Below are 20,141 nucleotides of genomic sequence, written 5' to 3' on the forward strand. Positions count from 1 at the left end.
GGGTGGCAGGTGCAGGGTTAAGGGAAGGCGGGGCTCGGGGATAGGGTGGTTCCGAGGACTGGGGCGGAGGAGGAGAGGAGGAGCCACGGGTGCATTACGTCACCTTCTCCTGAGCCCTGGTGCTGCGGGTGCAGGCTCCTCTCCGGGGCGCGGTGCTGTGTGTGTGTGTTTCTGAGTGTGTGTCTGTGTGTGTGAGCGTCGTGGGGGAAGAACCCAGCCAGCCTGGAGAGCCTTCCTTGGTCCTCCGCCCCCGCATCTCTAGAGGCGGGGCCTCTGGACGAAGAACTCAGTCCCTCTGCGTGTCTGTCCGTCTGTCCTCTGGAGCATCCAGACTTCGCTGGGGGAGGAAGCACGGGGGAGGGAGGGAGGGAGGGAGGGGGCCTGGGGACCAGCTGAGCATCCAGTCAGGGTTCCAACCAGCCGCAGGAGGCGGCGGCACGAGGAAAACCTGGGGCCGGAGACCCAGGACCAAGGACAGCGGCTTCCTCTGGCTCAGTGCAGCATCCTTCCCTTCATCCATCTGCAGGAGGCAGCGGCTGTGCCCCAGGGAGAGAGGACCAGGGGCCAGATTCGAAGGACCAAGGACAGCAACACTCTCTGGCCCAGCTCAGCTTCCTTCCTTCTATCCATCGCAGCTGGAGGAGAGAGGCGAATCAGGAGTTAAGGGCCAGGGGCCAAGGCCAGCAATATCGCTCCAGCTGAAGCTGCGGGAGGGGCGGCGGCGGCGAGGTAGGGGGGCAGGATGGCAGAGAGCGAAGCGGAGACCCCGAGCACCCCGGGCGAGTTCGAGAGCAAATACTTTGAGCACCATGGGGTCCGGCTGCCGCCGTTCTGCAGGGGGAAGATGGAGGAGATTGCCAATTTCCCAGTGAGGGATAGCGACGTCTGGATCGTGACCTACCCCAAGTCAGGTGGGAGCTTCACTCCTTCCCTCATCCACCCTCTGTGGGGTCATCTCTGTCCAGAAGGGTCCCCTTCCCCTACTCCTTTCCCCAGCTCCTCTCCCACATCTTCCTTCTTCGGACAGGGCGGGTGGGGCTGTGGGAGGACTTGGCTAGACCCAGCCTGGGGTGGGGCCAGAGGGGGATGGGGGGAGGGGGAAGGTTTGGGAGCTTGGTTTGGGGTGGGGAAGGGCAGCAGGTGGGGAGAAGCTTGACTCCCGGCTCTTGGAGAAGTAGGGTCATGGATTTAGAATAGAAAAGAATCTTACAGACCATCTAGTTCAACTCCTTGTTTTGCAAGGATATTGGAGGTACTGAGTTCCAGAGAAGGTAAGGGGTTGGCCTAAGGTCACAGAGGAACTAAGGGCCTGAGCCAGGATTTGAACCTATGTCTTTTGACCCCAAAACCTAGGTTCTTCCCGTGGCCAGGCTGTTTCTGGGAAGGAGTGGGGTGGTGTGTGTGTGTGTGTGTGTGTGTGTGTCTGTGTGTCTGTGTGTATAAAATTGAGGGGGGGAGACATACATTTAACAGGTGCCTGTCTCTACCCAAGACACCAGCAGGCCCTGGGCTTTCTTGCACTTTAGGTCAGGTCTTCCAAAAGCACAAATGCAGCCTGATATGCACAGGGTTGGGTAGGTGCTCCAAATGCTGTGCAACAAAATCTCACTTTAAAATGATGGGACTGAATCACACCATCTTGCAGGTCCCTTTCCAACGGCAACATTATGTGAGTGCTAGGCTGGAAGTCAGAAGATCTAGGGTTTAGTCATTCTTCTGATGTTAACTAGCTGTGTGACTTTGGGTGAGTCACTGCTCTTCTCTGGGCCCATTTATCCACCTGAGAAATTAGTGTGTTGGACCAGATGACCTCTAATGTCTCTTCCATTTCTAACATTTTATTAGTGGAAAGATCCCCAGATCCACTGGTAAGTTAAAAATTAGTTGGAATTTATTGGTATGCCTACCGTGGTTCAGAATCTCAAAGTCTTGTGTCAATTAAAGTCACCTGGGTAGGAGAGGCCAGGACTCTCTTCAATTGGTGCCTTCCTGAGATTTGCTAAGAATGAAGTATGATGCCCTCAGCCCTTTTCAGAGTCAAGGGGCCTAGTTCCATCCCTGATTTTACTGTGTGACCTTGGGCAAGTCACTTCAGCTCTGTTTCTACTTCACTTCCAACCAGACTGGAGAGGGGAGAGCTGCTTGTTTGTAAACAGCTATGGGAGTCTTCTGAGGAACTGGTCTAGTTAGAAATATGGTAGAATTATCCATCTTCATCAGCCACTGTATTTCAAGTGCTTACTGTGTGAGTTGTATTCTGGTGAATAGAAGAAAAAAAAACAAGAGAGAGGAATAATGGGAAAGGACTTGGGTTCTAGGCTGAGTTCTGTCACTAATTAGCTACATGACACCAGGATCTCAGTTTCTCTTTCTGTAAAATAAGGGGAATTGATTCTATGCTATCTAATGTCTCATCCAGACCACATGATTCTATGAAGTATAAGATCTGGTTTCTGCCCTTGAGGGGCTTATAATGTAGTTGGGGGAAAAGGACATAGAGCATGAGAATAAGAGAGCTGGAAAAGGATCCTGGGAGACCATGAGGGCTGCCTCTTCTACCCTGAGGTGGGTTAAAGGCAACATTATGCCAGGAAGTGCTCTATGACTTCCCCTCCAACATTACCTGGCACTGGGTTTACCCCTGTCCAATGTACTGATGTGGACAGGAAGTGGATTAGAGTTGTTGGGTGGGAGATCTATCTTCCTACTAGACTATGAGCTTCACCAAGTGTACAGAACTTAGATCCTCTAAACTGTAACTTCCCCAGCCTCTACAACTGTAGGGCTCTACACACAGTAGGTGCTTAGTGCTGATTTCCAGAATGAATAGTCCAGGGATGCCTCAGAGCGATTATGTTGGACTCTTTGCTCCTGCCCTAAATTGCTTCAGACAATGCTAATTTTGAAGCATTTTTTGGTCTTTTTTTAAAAAAAAAGTTTCTTCTTGATGATTGCCAAGGACCAAGACTCCATGTCCTTCCTGCAGAGCAGGTCTTGAGCATGCACAATTCATCTGGTGGTTCTATAATGGGGCTCCACATAAGTCTCATGCTTTCTTCAGATGAGTGGATTAAAAAAAAAAAAGCTATTGGTTTTTTTTCCTCGCAAGTCTTCACCACCTTCTGAGAAAGTTAAATGTACTTAGGGGGTCACAAAGATTTGGGCATTTTGAATGTCAACTTCTTTTGATTCTTCAGTGTTTCTGTGATTTCATCCATGTGGGCTCTTCCTTCTCTGATACAGATCACCCCTATCCAAGCCTGCTAGTGTTGTATCTTGGTGATGTCCTCTGGAAAATCCTATAGAGGGGGAGAGGAAAGGTCATCCAATGGGCTGGGGAAAGCTCTTCCTCTAGTTTTAACCTTATTTTGGTCATGGACTCTTTGGGAGAAATTTCTTAGGACAATGTTTTTAAATAATTGAAGAGAATGCTCAATTTCAGTTAGAGCTTAGTGAAAATAAAGATGTCATTTTTTTCCCACCTAAGTTCAGGAATCCCTGAAATGGACTGATTTCTTCTTTTTTATTTTATATATTTTTATTAATTTCATTAAATACTTCCCAATTATGGTAAAATTTTAAAAAATAATCCTTTAAAAATTTTTCAGTTCCAAATTCTCTCCCTCCATTCAATCGTCCCTCTTCCTTGGGAAGGCAAGCAATTTGATATTGATTATACATGTGAAGCTGTGCAAAACATATTTTCATGTTAGCCATGTTGCAAAAAAATCACAGACAAAAATAAAAATAAAGTTTAAAAAAGAATAAAAACAAAACAACAAAAAAGTTTTAAAAATAATAAAATAAAAAAATAATCTGCATTCAGTTCTCATCAGCTCTGGATAGCATTTATCATCATGGGGCCTTTGGAGTTATCTTGGGTCATTGTCCTGATGAGAGTAGCTGTTTTTCAGAGTTGATCATCCCTACAGCATTGTTGTGACTGTACAAAGTTCTGGTTCTGATCACTTACTTTTTGTTTTCGTTTTATTTAAACTTTTTTTTGGGGGGTGAGGCAATTGGGGTTAAGTGACTTGCCCAGGGTCACACAGCTAGTAAGTGTCAAGTGTCTGAGGCTGGATTTGAATTCAGGTCCTCTTGACTCCAAGGCTGGAGCTCTATCCACTGTGCCACCTACCTGCCCTTACTTTTTGTTTTTGTTGTTTAGTCATGTTCGACTCTTCATGACTCCATTTGGAGTTTTCTTGGCAAAAACACTGGAGTGGTTTGCCATTTCCTTCTCCAGTTCATTTTACAGGTGAGGAAACTGAGGCCAACAGGGTTAAGTAACTTGCCCAGGGTCACATAGCTAGTTAGTGTCTGAGGCCAGATTTGAACTCAGGTCTTCCTGAATCCAGCCCCATGCACTATCCACTGTTCTACCTAGTAACCCTCTCACTTACTTTGCATGAGTTCATATAAGTTTTCCCAGGTTTTTCTGAGAATCCTGTTTATAATTTCTTATCACAATAATATACCACAACTTGTTCAGCCATTACCCAATTGATGAGCATCCCTTCCATTTCCAGTTCTTTGCTACCACAAAAAGAGTTACTATCAATATATTTATACATATGGACTCCCCCCTCCTTTTTAAAAATCTTTTTCTAATGCAGACCTAGTACTGGTATTTCCAGGTAAACAGTATACACGATTTTCTAGCTCTCTGGGTATAGTTCCATATTGTTCTCCAGAATGGCTGGACTAGTTCACAACTCCACCAACAATGCATTAGTGTCCCTGCTTTTCCACATCTCCTCCAACATTTGTCATCTTCCTTTTCTGTCATATTAGCCGTTCTGATAGGTGTGAGGTGGTACCTCAGAGTTGTTTTAATTTGCATTTCTCTAATCAATAATGACTTAGAGCATTTTTCATATGATTCTATAGCTTTGATTTTTTTGTCTGAAAACTGCCTGTTTATATCCTCTGAGCCAGTTGGGGAATGGCTCTTCTTCTTCTTCTTCTCATTTTTACAATTGGCTCAGTTCCCTATATATTTGAGAAATGAGACCTTTATCAGAGAAATTTGCAGTAAAAATCCCTCCCCCTAGTTTCCTATTTTCCTTCTAATTTTGGCTGCATTAGTTTTGTTTGTACAAACGCCTTTTAATTTCATATAATCAAAATCATCTATTTTATTTTCTGTGACCCTCTATCTCTTGTTTGGTCATAAACTGTTTCTTATCAATAGATTTGAAACGTACATTTCCCCATGCTTCCCTAATTTACTTTATGTCTAAATTATTTATCCATCCTGACCTTATCTTGGCATGAGATGTGACTGACTCCCTGTTAAGAAACTCTGCTCTACCTAGGGTTAGGAGATTGGCTGTCACGGTTGCCATCAATGTGCCTGCCTCTCCTAGCATGGCCCTTTTTCTTGCCTCTCTCTTGCCTCTTCTGCCTGATATATTCTGATTTGCTGCTTATAATCTGTTGTGAGCCGGACAACTGAGAGCACCAAACTTGTTCAAACAATGCGTAAAATGAGAATAAATTACACCATGAAGGTTTCTCCTTTGATTATGATATATACACTTTAGTCAGTGGACTTGGTGGCGATGAGTTTCCAACTCCGCTGTCCCTGAGCTTCCCTGATCCCAAGCTAGAAGCCATTGACTTCCTTCTCTCCATTTTCAGAACACTTGGTTCTTCTGGAACTTATTCTACCTAGTTTTATAGTTCTGTCCCTCACCATACAGTCAACTCCTTGTGGGCAGGGGTCATGTTTAACCCTGTGACCTGCTGCCAGAAAAACCAAGTGTCCCTCTCTTCATCCAAGCTGGAATCTTTCATGGACTTCAGTTCATATAGTGAGCCAGAGGTGGGGGTGTCCTGGTAAATAATTTAACAACTGGCTGAAAAGCATGACACACTTTTCAGTTTAATCAGCATTAATAATATCTCCATTACTTTATTAAATCTAGATAAGCAAGAAAATATTAAATCAAGCCTCGATTTGTAGCATCTGCCCATTTACAAGAGGCAGATGCCTAGACTGAAAATTTAACAATTAGCTTTGTAAGCTAGTTCCAGCACACCTGTGGGAAGAAGAACATGACCCAGAGAGATCAGTCAAGGAGTGTCAACCAGTTTTCTATGTTGGGTTCAAAGGACCAGACAAGATGCAAGCTAGGTGAAGGGTAGGCTGAGAAAAAAAAATAGTTTGTTCAGACGCTTCAGAAAGCTGCCCGCCATTCAAGCCTGTGTCAGCAATCAGGCCTAATGAGCCACAGCTGGTGCTAACAAGCATTTTTTTTTTTTCCCCAGAGTAGTCATGGTAGTAGAAGGATCATTGACTTAGTCAGGAGGGACATTCATCTGCTTCTGATGATTCCCAGTTGGGTGACCTTGGGCTAGTCCCCTTGCTTTGAGGAGCTTACATTTGCTCTCAAGTATGGTAAGTAGAATAATACTGATAGGACCTACCTTCTAAGAGTGCTGTGGGAATAAAGCCCAGGAGAAATGCAAGCTCTTAAGCTGAACACTTCCTGAAGGACAAGGATGTATAAAACAGTCCTTCTCCAGCAGCATATTACCTAACTAGGAAGACATACCCAGTGATACCCTTGAAAGGATATCCAATAGATATTACTATGTTCATTTTACAGATGGGGAAAGTGGGAACCAGAGAAGTCACTTACACAAGGTTATACAAAGCTACTAAGTGAGAGGCACAAAATTTGAATCCAGGTCATCTGACCTCCAGACCAATGCTCTTTTTTCTTTTTTTAAGTTTTTGACATTCACTTTTGTAAAAGTTCCAAATTTTTTTCTCCCTCCCTCCTCTCCCCCTTCCCCAAGACAGCATGCAATCTCCAATGTTCTTTGAATCATGGGCCCAAAAGATCTTTGAAATCATAGAATCCTAGACCTGGAAGGGTCTTCCAAAGGCCAATCAGCCCATTCTCTTGCCTAAGTGCTTGAATCAAAATCTTCCCATATGGCCGGGAATCTGCTGAAACAGCCTGTGGATATTAGAGAGAAGAGCATTCATGGACCTTCACTATGGCTTTATCCAGATGGAAACAAAGCTTTTTCCTTCTGTAGATAGGGGCTGAGGTCAGGAATATGGTAATTATAGTGCAGCATTCTGCCTCCGATCATAATTTGTACATTAATAACTATAAATGGTATCCTAATCCCATCCCCAGACAGGCTCCCATCTCTGTCTGTGCATCATTGAGAGCCCGGCAGTTATGAGCACATATTCATGGGGATGACACACATATGCCTGGAGGGATCAGCCCTTCATTCATTCATTCATTTATTCATTCATTCATTCATTCTCTCCTCCATCCATTCAACAAACATTTATTAGTCACACACTATGTGCCAGGCACTGCATTAGGCATTGAACTGGAGATGCAAAGATGAAAAAGAATCAGTCCCTGCCTTCCAGGAGCTCAGTTCTCTTTGGAGGAACACAGTATATACACAGAAAAACAAATGCAAAGTGTCTAATTTTATCACTTTAAAAAATGGAAACCCATTTACATGAGGTCTCTCAGGCAAACTGAGGTTAAGTGACTTGCCCAGGTCCCACAGCTAGTTAGGCTAGATTAGAACTCGCCTTCCTGACTCCAGGCCCAGTGCTCTCTTCACTAGACCACCCAGCTACCTGTATTTGCAAAGTAATTTGAGGACGAGGATGGCACTAGCAATTAGAAGGAACCAGAACACCCTGAAAGATAAAGTTGAGGAAGGAGGGAATTCCAGACCTGGGGTGGAGGTTGGGGGGGAGCCTCAGCAAAGGCAGGGAGCAAGGAGATGAAACATGCCATTACATTAAGAAGGTCAGCTTTGCTGGAAGAATTACGTATAAGGGAAGGAGTCAGATTGTGGAGGGCACCAAAGCAGGCTAAGTCTTGGGAGACAAGGCCCCTGGGCAGGGTTTGCAGAGGCCAGAGCTTTGTTGCTTCTTGATGTGAAGGGTGGGGCACCTACTCAGGCAGCCAACCAGACTTCTAGGAGTACTTTTTGTAGATGACATTGTACTGATTACCTCAAGGCCTGCAGTCCTGCCAAGTCTCCAAAATGAGATCTATAGCCACTCAAAAGGGTTTAGGCCAGGGGTGGGGAACCCTGTGGCCTTGAGGCCATATGTGGCCCTCTAGGTCTTCAAGCACAGCCCTTTGACTGAATCCAAACTTCACAGAACAAAGTTATGAAAGATCTTTCTAAAAATGTATAATTTTATTTTGTTAAATATTTCCCCATTGTTAATTTTTTTTAATATTCATTTTTAAGAATTTTGAGTTCCAAATTCTCTTCCTCCTTCCCATCCCTTTCCCACTTGAGAAGGCAAGCAATATGATATTGATTATACAGGTAAAGTCATGCAAAACATGCTTCCATATTAGCCATGTTGCAAAAGAAAACCTTAAAGGCAAAACAAGAAAAATAAAGCAGAAAAAAGCATGCTTCAATGTGCACTCAGAGTTCATCAGTTCTCTCATCAGTTTTCATTAGTCCTTCAGAATTGTCTTGGATCATTGTCTCGATCAGAGTAGCTAAGTAGCTAAATCTTTCACAATTGATCATCGTTACAATATTTCTGTTATTGTGTACAGTGTTCTCCTGGTTCTGCTCACTTCACTTTGCATCAGTTCATGTAACTCTTCCCAGGTTTTTCTGAAACCATCCTGCTTGTCATTTCCTATAGCACAATAGTAATATGTCACAATCATATAGCCCAACTTGTTCAGCCATTCCTCAATCAATGGACATCCCTTCAGTTTCCAATTTTTGCCACCACAAAAAGAGCTATCAATATCAATATTCTTGTACATATTGCTCCTTTTCCCTTTTCTTTGATATCTTTGAGATACAGACCTAGTATTATTGGTATTGCTGGGTCAAAGAGTATGCACAGTTCTACATCCCTTTGGGCATAGTTCCAGGTTGTTCTCCAGACTGGCTGAACCAATGTACAACTCCACCAACAGTGCATTAGTGTCCCAGCTTTTCCACATCTGGTCCAGTATTGGTCATTTTCCTTTTCTGTCATGTTAGCCAATTTGATAGGTATGAGGTGGTACCTCAAGATTGTTTTAATTTGCTTTTCTCTAATCAATTGTGCTTTAGAGCTCAATAATCTCTTGATTGCAAAATCCGATGGCCTTTTCTCAACCCTCATTCTTCTTGACCTCTTTGTGGCTTCAGTCACTTTCTCCTCCTCAATGTTCTCTTCTTTCTAGGTTTTCAGGATATCACTTTCTCCTTGTTCCCCTCCTACCTACCTGACAGCTCCCTCTCAGTTTCCTTTGCTGGATTTTCCTCCAAATCATGCCCTCTCACCATAGGTGTCCCTCAGGCTTCTGTCCTGGGTCATCTTCTCTTCTCCCTCCATACTACTTCACTTAGTGATCTCATCAACTCCCATCTAGGGTGATGATTCTCAAATCTACTTATCCTGCCTCACCTCAAACTCTCTGCTGACTTTCAAACTCTCTTCTCCAACTGCTTTTCATATAGATACCTTTGTAACATCTCTCAGACACACCCTCTTCTCTCCACCTCCACTACCCTGGTACAAGCGCTCATTACTTCACACCTGCATTGGTGAAACAGGCTGCTGGGAGGTGAGGTCTAACTGCATCAAGTCTCTCTCTGATCCAGTCCATCTTCCAGTCCCAACCCCTCATAATCCTAGTGCTTTCCCTCTCATTTATTTTGTATTTATCCTGTGCATAGCTTGTTTGCACATATTTATTTGCTTGTTGTCTCCTTTATTAAATTGTGAGCTCCTTGACAGGAGGGTCTGTCTTTTGCCTCTTAGTGTATCTCCAAAGCTTGGCACAGTGCCTGGTACACAGCAGGAATCTTGTATTATATACATAGTTGTTTTCAAGTTGTTTGCCTAAATAGAATGTAAGCTCCTTCAGGGCTGGGACTGTGTTTTTTCCTGTTATTTGTGTCTCCAGTGCTTGGTCTAGTGCCTGGAACAAAACAAGCACTTAATAAATGCATGTTGATTGATTGGCTGACTGGCCGGAAATTGGCAGCTTACCTGGTGTTGGGTTGGAATCAGTAACACTGGAACTCTAGGGGTAGGATTGGGTAGTGTGGCCCCTGGAGATTTCCTGCTCACCCAGGTCTTTCCTTCCTTTCGCTTTCTTCAGATCCTTTCAGATGGATGTTGCGGGGTGTTTATCTGCCTGGGGACCCTTGGAACACCGCTTCCCTTAGTTTTACTGAGGCACTGGGGAGATCTGGTTGCTGTAGAATGCTGAGGCACCTAGTGATTTTCCAAGCTGGTTTCCACCGGTTACCCCACCCTCACTGAGGCACTCAGGGGTCCTGGTGTTGGTGTTTGCCTGCTCCACCACCTGGGTCTCAGGATCTCCTCCTGGTATGCTGAGGTGGGGCTTTCTGCTAGCTTGCTGGGACGCCTCCTGTTCTGTAGTGCTCCCCTTCCCCCTGGTCAAGAGGGGCCTTTCCCTTTAATACCTCAAGTTACCTGGGCTACTGGACTGCTGCACCCTGTCTTTCTTCTGGTTCAGCTGTTTTTTCCTGGGGGTGATATTTTCTGGGCTTTCCCTTCCTGCTTTCAAGACACAAGAGTAACCCTTTAAAAGTGGGGTTTTGTGAGCGTGCCCTGCATCCCACAAGGGAAATATCAGTATCAGACAGGAACTCCAAGCATGCCTCTTGGAAGGGGTGGGGATGGGCAGTAGAGGGTGGCAACGAGCCAACAGCATCCCTGGAAGTGGGTTCTTAGGCAATCCTGTGTTTGTGAAGGAGCGGGGGCCTCCCTTGTCTAAAACCATGCGCTGTTTGACATGGGAGGAGTCTTAGGGGTCATCTCATTTAATTTCCTCTTCTTCCGGAGCTCAGAGATGAGTAGGGACTTGTCCCAATTCACAGACTTAGTGCCAGAGACCTTTATCTCCAGCCTCCAAGCCCTTCCCCCTTCCTATTAGGGGGCTGTTTTCTAGCTGATCAGCCTCATCTTGAGAAAAGAAAGAACTGAAATTCTAGAATCAATTCAGATTTTCTTCCTTTCAGTGTCTCTGGTAGAACATTTGCCCCGGGGCAGGGGGGGGGGCATGCATGGGGCAGACTTTGTGAAGCGGGGCAAGGGACTGAATGCCCAGAATATAAAAGGCTGAATTTCCATGGGGTGAGGAGGAACAGGTTGTGTGGAGAATCACAGGTGTTCCTCTTCCTCCTTGTGCACTCCTCCCTGCTGAGGAAATGGTGCAAAGCACAGCTTAATCTAAATCGACATGGTTGCTTCGGACTTAGGAAGTTCACTCCCAAATTCTGGAGCCAGATGAGGCTTTTCAAATTTCATGGTTTCGTGTTTTACCTCATCCTTCCCACTCCAATTAAAAAAAATATTGATGAGCCCTCAGGGAGAGGTTTAAATGTAATGTTACATAGAAACAAGCCAAGAGAACACATTAAATATTAATATTATATTAATATTATTATTAATAATCACTCGACAAATCCTCAACCTCATTAATATTCAAAGAAATGCAAATTAAAATAACTTCAAGGTTCTACATCACACCCATCAAATTGGCAAAAACAATTAAATGCAATGGAACTTAATGCTGGTTGGATTGTAGAGAAATCATTCATTGATGGTTGAATTGCAAATTCATAGGATCTTTTTAGAGAATAACTGGCTAAGACATGAAGTTACCAAGAGTCATATTCTTTGACCCAATGATTCTCTTCCTGGGAACAGACCCAGAGAGTGTTAATAAAAACAACAATGGAAAAAAGCTCTGCTCAAAGATTTTCATTACTTTTCGACATTCAGCACTATACGTAATTGCACAAAACTTACAACAAGCTAAATGTTCACTAGGAGAGCACATAAATGAATTGCATACTTATGTATGGAACATCATGATACAGTGAAGGCTGATAAGTAATGCAAAGCGACAAGTCAGCACCAGAAGAGGGGAAGGCATGTTAAAACAATAACAGGGAAAGGGAATGAGAATGAACAAACTGAGAATCCTGACAGCAACCTAGAGGGAGAGAGGGAAAAGATGGGAAAGGCGAGGCATTGAAATGAATGAAAATGGAAAACTATTCCAGTTTCAATTGTTATTGATCTATTTTGTTTTTACGTTACCTGCATTTCCCACAGTATCTCCTTCCCAGAGTGCCATCCTTTATAGTAAAGAATAAAAAAGAGGGAGAAAAATCAGTCCAACAAAACTAACATACCAACTGAGTCTGATATTATGTTCAATGTTCCATACTTGAGCTCCCCCACTTCTGCAAAACATTTTTTTGGGGAATGGATAAAGTCACTATAACCTGTTTTCTCTCCAGAGTTCCAAGGCCTTCTAGCCCTCAGATCTGACAGATTCCAGGAGTTTTTAGTCTCAGAGTTCCAGATACTTCCAACCCATGTGACCTTGGGCAAATCACTCATCCTCCAAGGCCCTCAGTTTCCTTATCTGTAGAATGAGGATGTTCAATTGGTTGGCTTCTAAAGCCTCTTGGCCTAGACCAAGGGCTCTTACTTTTGTTTGCAGAATGGGTCCCTTGGGAAGTCTGGTGAAGCTTGTGGAGCCTTTCTCAAAATTGTGTTTTTAAATGCACAAAATAAAATGCATAGGATGACAAAGAAAACCTAGTAGGCTGAAATACTGTTATCAAAATATTTCAAAAAGCAGGAGCCCCAGTTTAATAATGACAGCTAGTATTTAAGTGGTGCTTTAAGTTTTGCAAAGCACTTTACAAACATCATCTCATTTTATCCTCATAAAAATCCTAGGGGATATGTATTATTTGTATTCCCATTTTACAGGTGAGGAAAGGGAGGCATATGACAGCTAAGTGACTTGCCCAGCTGGTAAATGTCTGGGGCTGGATTTGAATTTGTCTTCCTAACTCCAGGTCTGGAGCTCCATCCATTACCACTTGGCTGCCCCAGGGTGAGAACCCCTTCTTGAGATGTTACAATTCCGTGAATTCCTTATAGCCCTAGAATGCTGATGGGCTCCACTGCTTTCCGGTCCCAGAGTTAGACCCACGGTTCCAACTGTCTTCTTCCCTAGAATCCTGATGGCTTCTCGTCTTGCATTCCAGTGGGGTTTGTATGGAGCCTGCTATTCCAGCCTCTGACATTATTAATGCCCAGTCTGCAGCTATTGATTTCTTGGCCTTTGTGGGGCTCAGCAAGGCTACTCCCCCATATCATTGCCGTCTGACTGAAGCATACTTGGTTCCTCTTACCTACCCAGCAAGGTGGCTCTGAGCACGACCGCCCTCCTGTGCTTCTATTTTTAAACCCAACCTCCTCGCGACACCAAATTGGATTTGCTGTGGCAATTAGACTGCCTTGCATCTGCAGAGTCACATTTATGAAAGTCAAGCCCCCTCTCTGGGGTTGGGGGAGGGCGTGAGCAGCAGGTGGAGGAGGTGCCCTCCTGCTCAGCCACCTGTCCTTGCTCAGGCCTTTTGTTTGACCTGGGGCCTCCTCCTTCCCCACCCCTATTCATTCAGGGGCCTGAATAGACTCTCCTCTCCCTGCTGAGCCCAGGAAGGCATTAACCCATGCAGAGAAGGGGCCATAAATCTGTTGGGTCCTATGGCGTTCCGGAAGTCTGAGATGGGCCTAGCCCTAGGCTGTGCAGGAGGGATGGCTGACCCAAACTTGTACCTAAGCAGAAATCCCCTCAGCAAACTCTGTCTCAAGACTCATGGGCTCCTGTCTTTAGTCAAAAGACCTCATTTCAAATCCTAGCTCTCCCTCTTTCTGCCTAGGTGACACCTTCTATGTGACCCTTTCCAACCTACTCCAGACAGACCTTTCCAGCCTTGTTAAACCCTGCTTCCCTTATTACACTGTGTGAACTGGCCAAACTGGCCTTTCTCATAGACGGTCCTCATCCATATTCCATCTCCCACTTCCACGCATCCCCTTTGCCAGGCATGCACTCTCTCCTCGCCTCTGCCTCTTAAGAATCCCAAGTTCCCTTCAAAACACAGCTTACACCCCATGTTGTACATATGAGGCCTTTCCTGATTGTTCCAGCTGCTGGAGCCAGAACTACCCTCTTAAAAAGCCTCCTATCTCTTTTTAGGCCTAGACATGCACACATTTATTTCTCTGAAAGACCCTGAGCTCCTAGAGGCAAGGGCCACTCATTCTTGTCCTTGTATCCTAGCTTACATGGCCTGGCACAAAATAGGCACTTAATAAACACCTGCTGGTCAGCTGACTGACCTCAGGGAGGTCCTGTCACTGGGCCTCCTCGTCCCCATCTGGAGAGTGGAGGGATGGGACCGAAGGTTCCCTAAGGCCCCTTCCAGCCAGAAATTTGATGATTTCCTCAGTTGTTTGGGCACTCTCCACCCCATGATGACTTTGTTTTTATTCAGTATATATACTATCTATACCTATCTGTGTGCAGAGTGCTTTCCCCCAGCAGAGAGTAAGCCTCTTGTGGGCAGGGACTGTTTTATTGCTGTCTTTGTATCTCACTTCACAAATGTTTGTTGGATTGAATCAAATTAGAATGGAAGGTCCTCTATTGGTCAGTGCAGAGCTCTCTCCCCTGAGGACACTTTGTATTTACATACTGGTCAAGGCAGGCTCTACAGGGAAACATCGTAGGTGCTTCCCGGGTGGTCTACACTCCAGCTAAGCTTCCCTTCTGGCTCGTCCTCATCCAGACACATGCTGTCTCCAATAGAACGTGCTGCCTGAGGACAGAAACTCTTTCTGTCTTTGCATCTCCAGTGCCTGGCACTGTAGTAGAACCTTGATAGCCATAGTGATGGAGAAATTATTGAATTTTATATTAACTGTTCATTGACAGGGCCACGGGGTCTTTAAATTCAGTTTGGTAGAGCACAGCAGCACGGCAGCTGTTCACCCCTTTCATCAAGAGAAGAGTGGCAAACCTTTTCTGGATTGGCAAGATTGGCTCAGCCACACATCAAAGGCCAGAACTACCAAACTCAAGCCAGAGAGGGCCTTGAAGACCCCCAGTCCAGGCCGTGCCCAAGCAGAAATCTCCCCGCAGCACCCCCACAGGTGGTCAGCAGCTGACCAATCAACCACGCACTTACTAGGTGCCAGGCAGTTTGTGGGTAGTGGAGATACAGAGACAAAAGTGAAACAGCCCCTGCCCTCAGAGAGCTTACATTCTATTGGAGGAGACAATATGAACATACATACCACACACACACGAATACATGTATGTATGTACATACATGTGCATGCACATACATATGGCATAGACACACATCTGTGTATAGAATAGCCACAAGGTAATCCGGGGAGGACTAGACATTGGGGGAGGGACTGGAGAGGCTTTATTTATGTCAAAGGTGGCACTGAGCTAAGTCTTGAAGGAAACCAGGGATTCTATGAGGAGAGAGGACGTGTCAGGCATGAGGGCAGGACGGTACAAAGGCAGAGGGATGAGAGATGGGATGCTACGTAGAAAGAACAGTGAGAAGGCTGGTTTACTAGACTCCAGGGCATGAAGGGGAGTAATGTGGCACGAGTCTGCAATTATAGCTTGGGGCCAGGTTGTGAGAGCTTCAAATTCTAAGCAAAGGAGTTTATTTGTATTTGATCCTAGAGGTGATAGGGAGCCATTGGAGTTTAAAGAGTGCAGAGTGAGGGGAGGTGACACAGTTGGGAAAATCACTTAGGAAGAAATTGAAATGTATTTTAACAATCACTTTGTGTGGCAGGTGTAGCTTGAATGCCCATGGGGGCTCAGACAGCTCCTGCCGCAGAAGTCAGTCAGACAGGCCTAGAGGCCCTCTTATCCCAAGCTCACATTTTCCCCACCTGTGCCTGCTGGGATGATGCCATCCATGTTAGGGACCCACAGAATCACAGATCCTACACTCTCAGAGTGGGGAGGAATATTGGAGGTCATCTAGCCAAGGCCTGGAAAGAACGAGACCCAGGCAGAAAATGTGTCGTCAAGTGAGAAGATGCTATCCTGCCAAGGGGGTTAGTGGGGCAAGATCTGGGGGTGGCCACCAGTTTCACAACCCAGAGAGAAAATCCTTACCATGTGCCTTGGTCGTGGTTAGATTCCAACGTGAATTGAGCCTTGGCCCTGCAGGCAAGAGGAAGCCCCTGTGCATGGCAGTTCTGATCTGTGGGGATGGAGGCATGATCTGGAGTCTGCTCAGATGTGATTGGAAGAGCTCACCAGTGACAGCTCTGGGCTTCAGCTCCCTCACTCTCCGAGATGCTCCTGATTTATCCTTGGGCCCATCGAGAAGCAACTGCGGCCGTGCTGGCCCAAAGAGAACATGCGGCCGGTCAGGCCCTTTGCTTCATCCCTGACTCCAGCCACACTTCAAGGGTCCATCCTTGGACGCAGGGGAGCAGGGCTGCAGGGAACATTTCCATCTCCCAGGGAAGGCTTCACGAGGCATGAGTTAGCCCAGGCCAGAGTCTGTACTTGAATCCCGGATCTGACATTTTTCTAGTTGCATGACCTCGGCTTCCTCGTCAATAAAATAGGGCCCCCGTACCTGCATTGCCTTCCCTACCAGGATATTAGGAGGGAAGTACTTTGCAAACCAAATTTCTTTTGTGTATGGGTTGGGCCTGATGATCTCTGGGGTTCCCTCCGACTCTAGAATTTTATGAATTTATGAGTACTGTGCAATTAGCCTGGAAAGAAAGGGTAGCAGTTGATTATGAAGGTCTTTAAATACCAAACAGAGCTGTTTGTAACTGATCCTTGAAGCGACGGGGAGTGGCTGAAACTTCCTCCTGGTGGTCTGTGCTTTATGAATGTCAGTTTGGCAGGATGGGAAGGAAGAATTGGAGAGGGGAGGCAGGGTGACCGATTAGGACTCTAAGTAATTCAGGTGAAACTGAACTAGGATGGCCGCTCTGTGAGTGATGAGAAGGGGATGGATGTGAGAGATGTTGTGGTCAGCAAGATTTGGTAACAGGATGAGGGAGAGTGACAAGACGGGGATGACTCCAAGGTTTTGACCTTGGGTTACTGGAAGGACGATGGTGCCGTCCCGGAAATGAGGAAGTATGGGGAAGGGGTGGGAGTAAGGGGCATAGTGACATGGAGTTTGATGGAGTTGATGAGCATGGTGTATAGTGCTGAAGGAGGGGATGGCTTTGAGCTGGAGTATTGTGGAATGACTTCATGACAGATACCTATGATAGATGAAGGGTAGGTGGGACTTAGGTCCAAATGAGAAAGGTGGGCATTACAGGCAGGAATGATACAGAAAACTAGTTCTCCTCGACCTTCAAGGGCAGAAACAAAAGCAAAAAGAGGCAGTGATGTATGGTGGGAAGAGTTCCGAACTTGATGTCACAGGACTTGAGTTTGAATCCTGACTGTTCCTCATCATCTGTGACAAGTCATTTCCCCCTCTGGACATCAGGTTCCTCATTTATAAAATAAGGGAGTTGGATGACCTGAACTCTAAGCTCCCTCCTAGCTCCAGAGTAGAAGACTGGGGCTCAAGAACTGGAACTATTTCCCCCAAATAAGAGCTCTCCCCAAACCAAATGGGCTGCCCCAGTTGGTCTTCAAGCAGAGGCTGGACAGCCCCTTCTCAGGCAGGTGGGCACAGAGCTCCTGTCCAGCTTACACACAGAGAAACCAAATCCAAGGTGACAGCCCAGAAGCAGCTACTGGGCAGACAAGTCATTCTGTGAGAAAGAAGCTCCAGTGTCTCAGGGTCTGCACAGGCTGCACAGAGAGGGAGGCAGGTGGCTGTAGGACAAAAAGATGTGTTTCCAGCCCACCTCCCAGGACTTCCAAGGGAAGGCCCCGCAGAGGGGCTGGAAGTCCAAACCATCAGCTCAGGCTTCTGCTAGAAAGCTCTAGGTCCTCCTAGAAGGAGACTCCCTCTGTGAGCCCCAACAAGGGGGAGCCTCAGTGTAAGGGCAGTGTTGGAGGACTGGGGCATTCTCTGAAGACAAGGCTGCCATGAATGACAACAGTGGCTTGAGGTATAACAAATATGTAACACACATGATCTCATCTGATCCTCACAACCTCAGGTGAAGGGGTTGGATATAAAAATATATCTCCATTTTGTAGGTGAGGAAACTGAGGAGAAGCAAAACATGTTCTGTTCATGATCACAAAGCTAGTAATCAGTCTTCACTGATTTAAACAAACCTATGATGTTGGAGGACCGTGCTAGGTACTGGGGTTATAAAGACAAAAACGAAAGAAGGAATATCATTTTTGTAGAAAGTCATTGATCAGGGGCCCAGGAATATCAGGGGAGTAGGTTGGGGAGGGGGCTTACAGGGAGTTAAACCTTCGGAGAGAGAACCTGGCTACCATTTGACACACAGAAGAATCAATCTTCACTCTCTTCTGCAGAAATGCTGCCCTCTTGGTGGCTGAAGGCCTGCTATCGATGTGCCTATTTTGAAATGATCCATTAAGGGGAGATGATTTTTTATGGGTTCTCTTCAGAGTTATTTTTGGTTTTCTCCATTTGCTTCCTCCCAGGGGATTCTCATGCTTGCTCAAGCCATCCTGGGAGTGGAGTGTCTGGCACAGTGAGAAAATCATGGAATCACAGACTCTAAGGGTTGAGAGGGACTTCTGGGGTCAGAAGGGTCATGGAGTGAGATAAGAGGGACCCTGGATATCACCTCATTTTCTAGAGGAGGAAGCTAAGTAAAGAGCTCTGTCAGAGGTCACCCAGTGAGCTAGCGGGGAAGCAGGGCCTGAAGGTCAGGTTTCTCACTCCCCATAATGGCTTACTTTCCACTATGTTGCTTTGGGAGGCAACCTTGAGCCTGGATTTCCAAAGGTGGCAGCTGACACGGTTCTAAGTGGGCCTCAAGCAGTTGAGGTACAAGGACATTTCAGCACCTGGGGAGAACCAGAGCTGCATTTACCGCATAACTTTGCTCTGGCTCAGAAGCAAACTCCAAGGTTTTTCCCGAGCGAGGAGGTAGAAAAAGAGTAGTAGAAAAGGCAAGTCTTCCCTATCTTCTGAGCATTTTAATTTTCTCCATTTTGCTGCTTCACCACTCCAAGAATCCTGCCCACATCAGTCACACGCTTGTGATTGTTACCCTGCCCGTATCCCCCTGCCTCAGCTTCCTTCTCACTTCCTTGTTTCTGCCAAGGGCACCACAACCTTCTAGGGTCACAACCTTGGATTCATTCTAGAATCTTCCTTTCCTTAATTCCCCATAGTCAGTCATAAGTCAGTGCTGATTCTGCTTTCACAACATCTCTTGCCTATGTCCCTTCTCTATCCTCATCCTCTCTTGTCTGGACTGTGGCAGTGGCTTTCTGACTGGTCTCCTTGCCTCATCTCTCCCCTTCCCGATCCATCTTTCATACTGGTAACAAAATGAAATTCTTTTGAAAAATGGATTTGTATTGATTTTTTTGTTTTTATATCATCCACATTTCTCAATATATTCGTTCTCCTCCCAACCAGAAAGCCATCCCTTATAGCAAAGAATAAAAGATGATTTTTAAGAACAGTTCAGCAAAACTAACAAAAAAATATCAAAAAAGTTTGACATGATATGCAGCGGTCCACACCCATAGTTCCCCCTCTTTACAAAGACACAGGAGAGGTGCCTTCTCGTATCTTTTCTCTGGGGTCAAGCCTGGTCATTGTGTAGGTTGGTTTCCTGGTTCTGGTTACTTCACTTTGCATCTGTTCATATATGTTTTCTCATCCATCATGTCCATTATTTCTTATGGCACAGTAACATTTCATTGCATTCATGTATCCCCTGATCAATGGGCATCTCCTTTGTCCCCAGGTCAAAGGGACAGTCTGAAGGCACAGGCCTGATCTTGCCACTTTGCTGCTCAAAAATCTTCAGGGGTTCTCTGACCCCTCTCGAACACTTCTTTGTTTGGTATTTAAAGCCTTTCACAACCTTTCCAGGCTATTTCTAGTCCACCAAGATATAGCACAGCTTATTTCCCTCACACACTCTACAGTTCAGACCGACTGGTCCCTTATTCTTCCTTGTACACAATGCTCCATCTCTCATCTCCCTGGGTTTGCATGGCTCTTCCTTATACCTGGTGCATGTCTTTCTTACCCTTGCCTCTTGGAGCCCCTAATTTCCACCTAATCAACTCTTATGAGGCCTTTCTTGTATTCAGGGATCCTCCTCCTTCACTTTCTCCTTTCATCCACCCTCCAACATTCCA

The 20,141-nt window shown here is 45.6% G+C and overlaps 1 protein-coding gene across 1 annotated transcript in view; it reads left to right on the forward strand.

The window, feature by feature from the left end:
* The first annotated feature begins 742 nt into the window (after positions 1 to 742).
* The window catches only part of SULT4A1 (sulfotransferase family 4A member 1), a 49,179-nt gene continuing 29,780 nt past the window's right edge, over positions 743 to 20,141 (forward strand). Inside the window, exon 1 of the mRNA XM_027854380.1 lies at positions 743 to 911. Within this exon, the coding sequence (XP_027710181.1) occupies positions 743 to 911 (169 nt within the window). The remainder of the gene's footprint in view (positions 912 to 20,141) is intronic.

This window comes from Vombatus ursinus, unplaced genomic scaffold (genome assembly GCF_900497805.2).
Source record: "Vombatus ursinus unplaced genomic scaffold, bare-nosed wombat genome assembly UNPS02010394.1, whole genome shotgun sequence".
Taxonomy (NCBI): Eukaryota; Metazoa; Chordata; class Mammalia; order Diprotodontia; family Vombatidae; genus Vombatus; species Vombatus ursinus.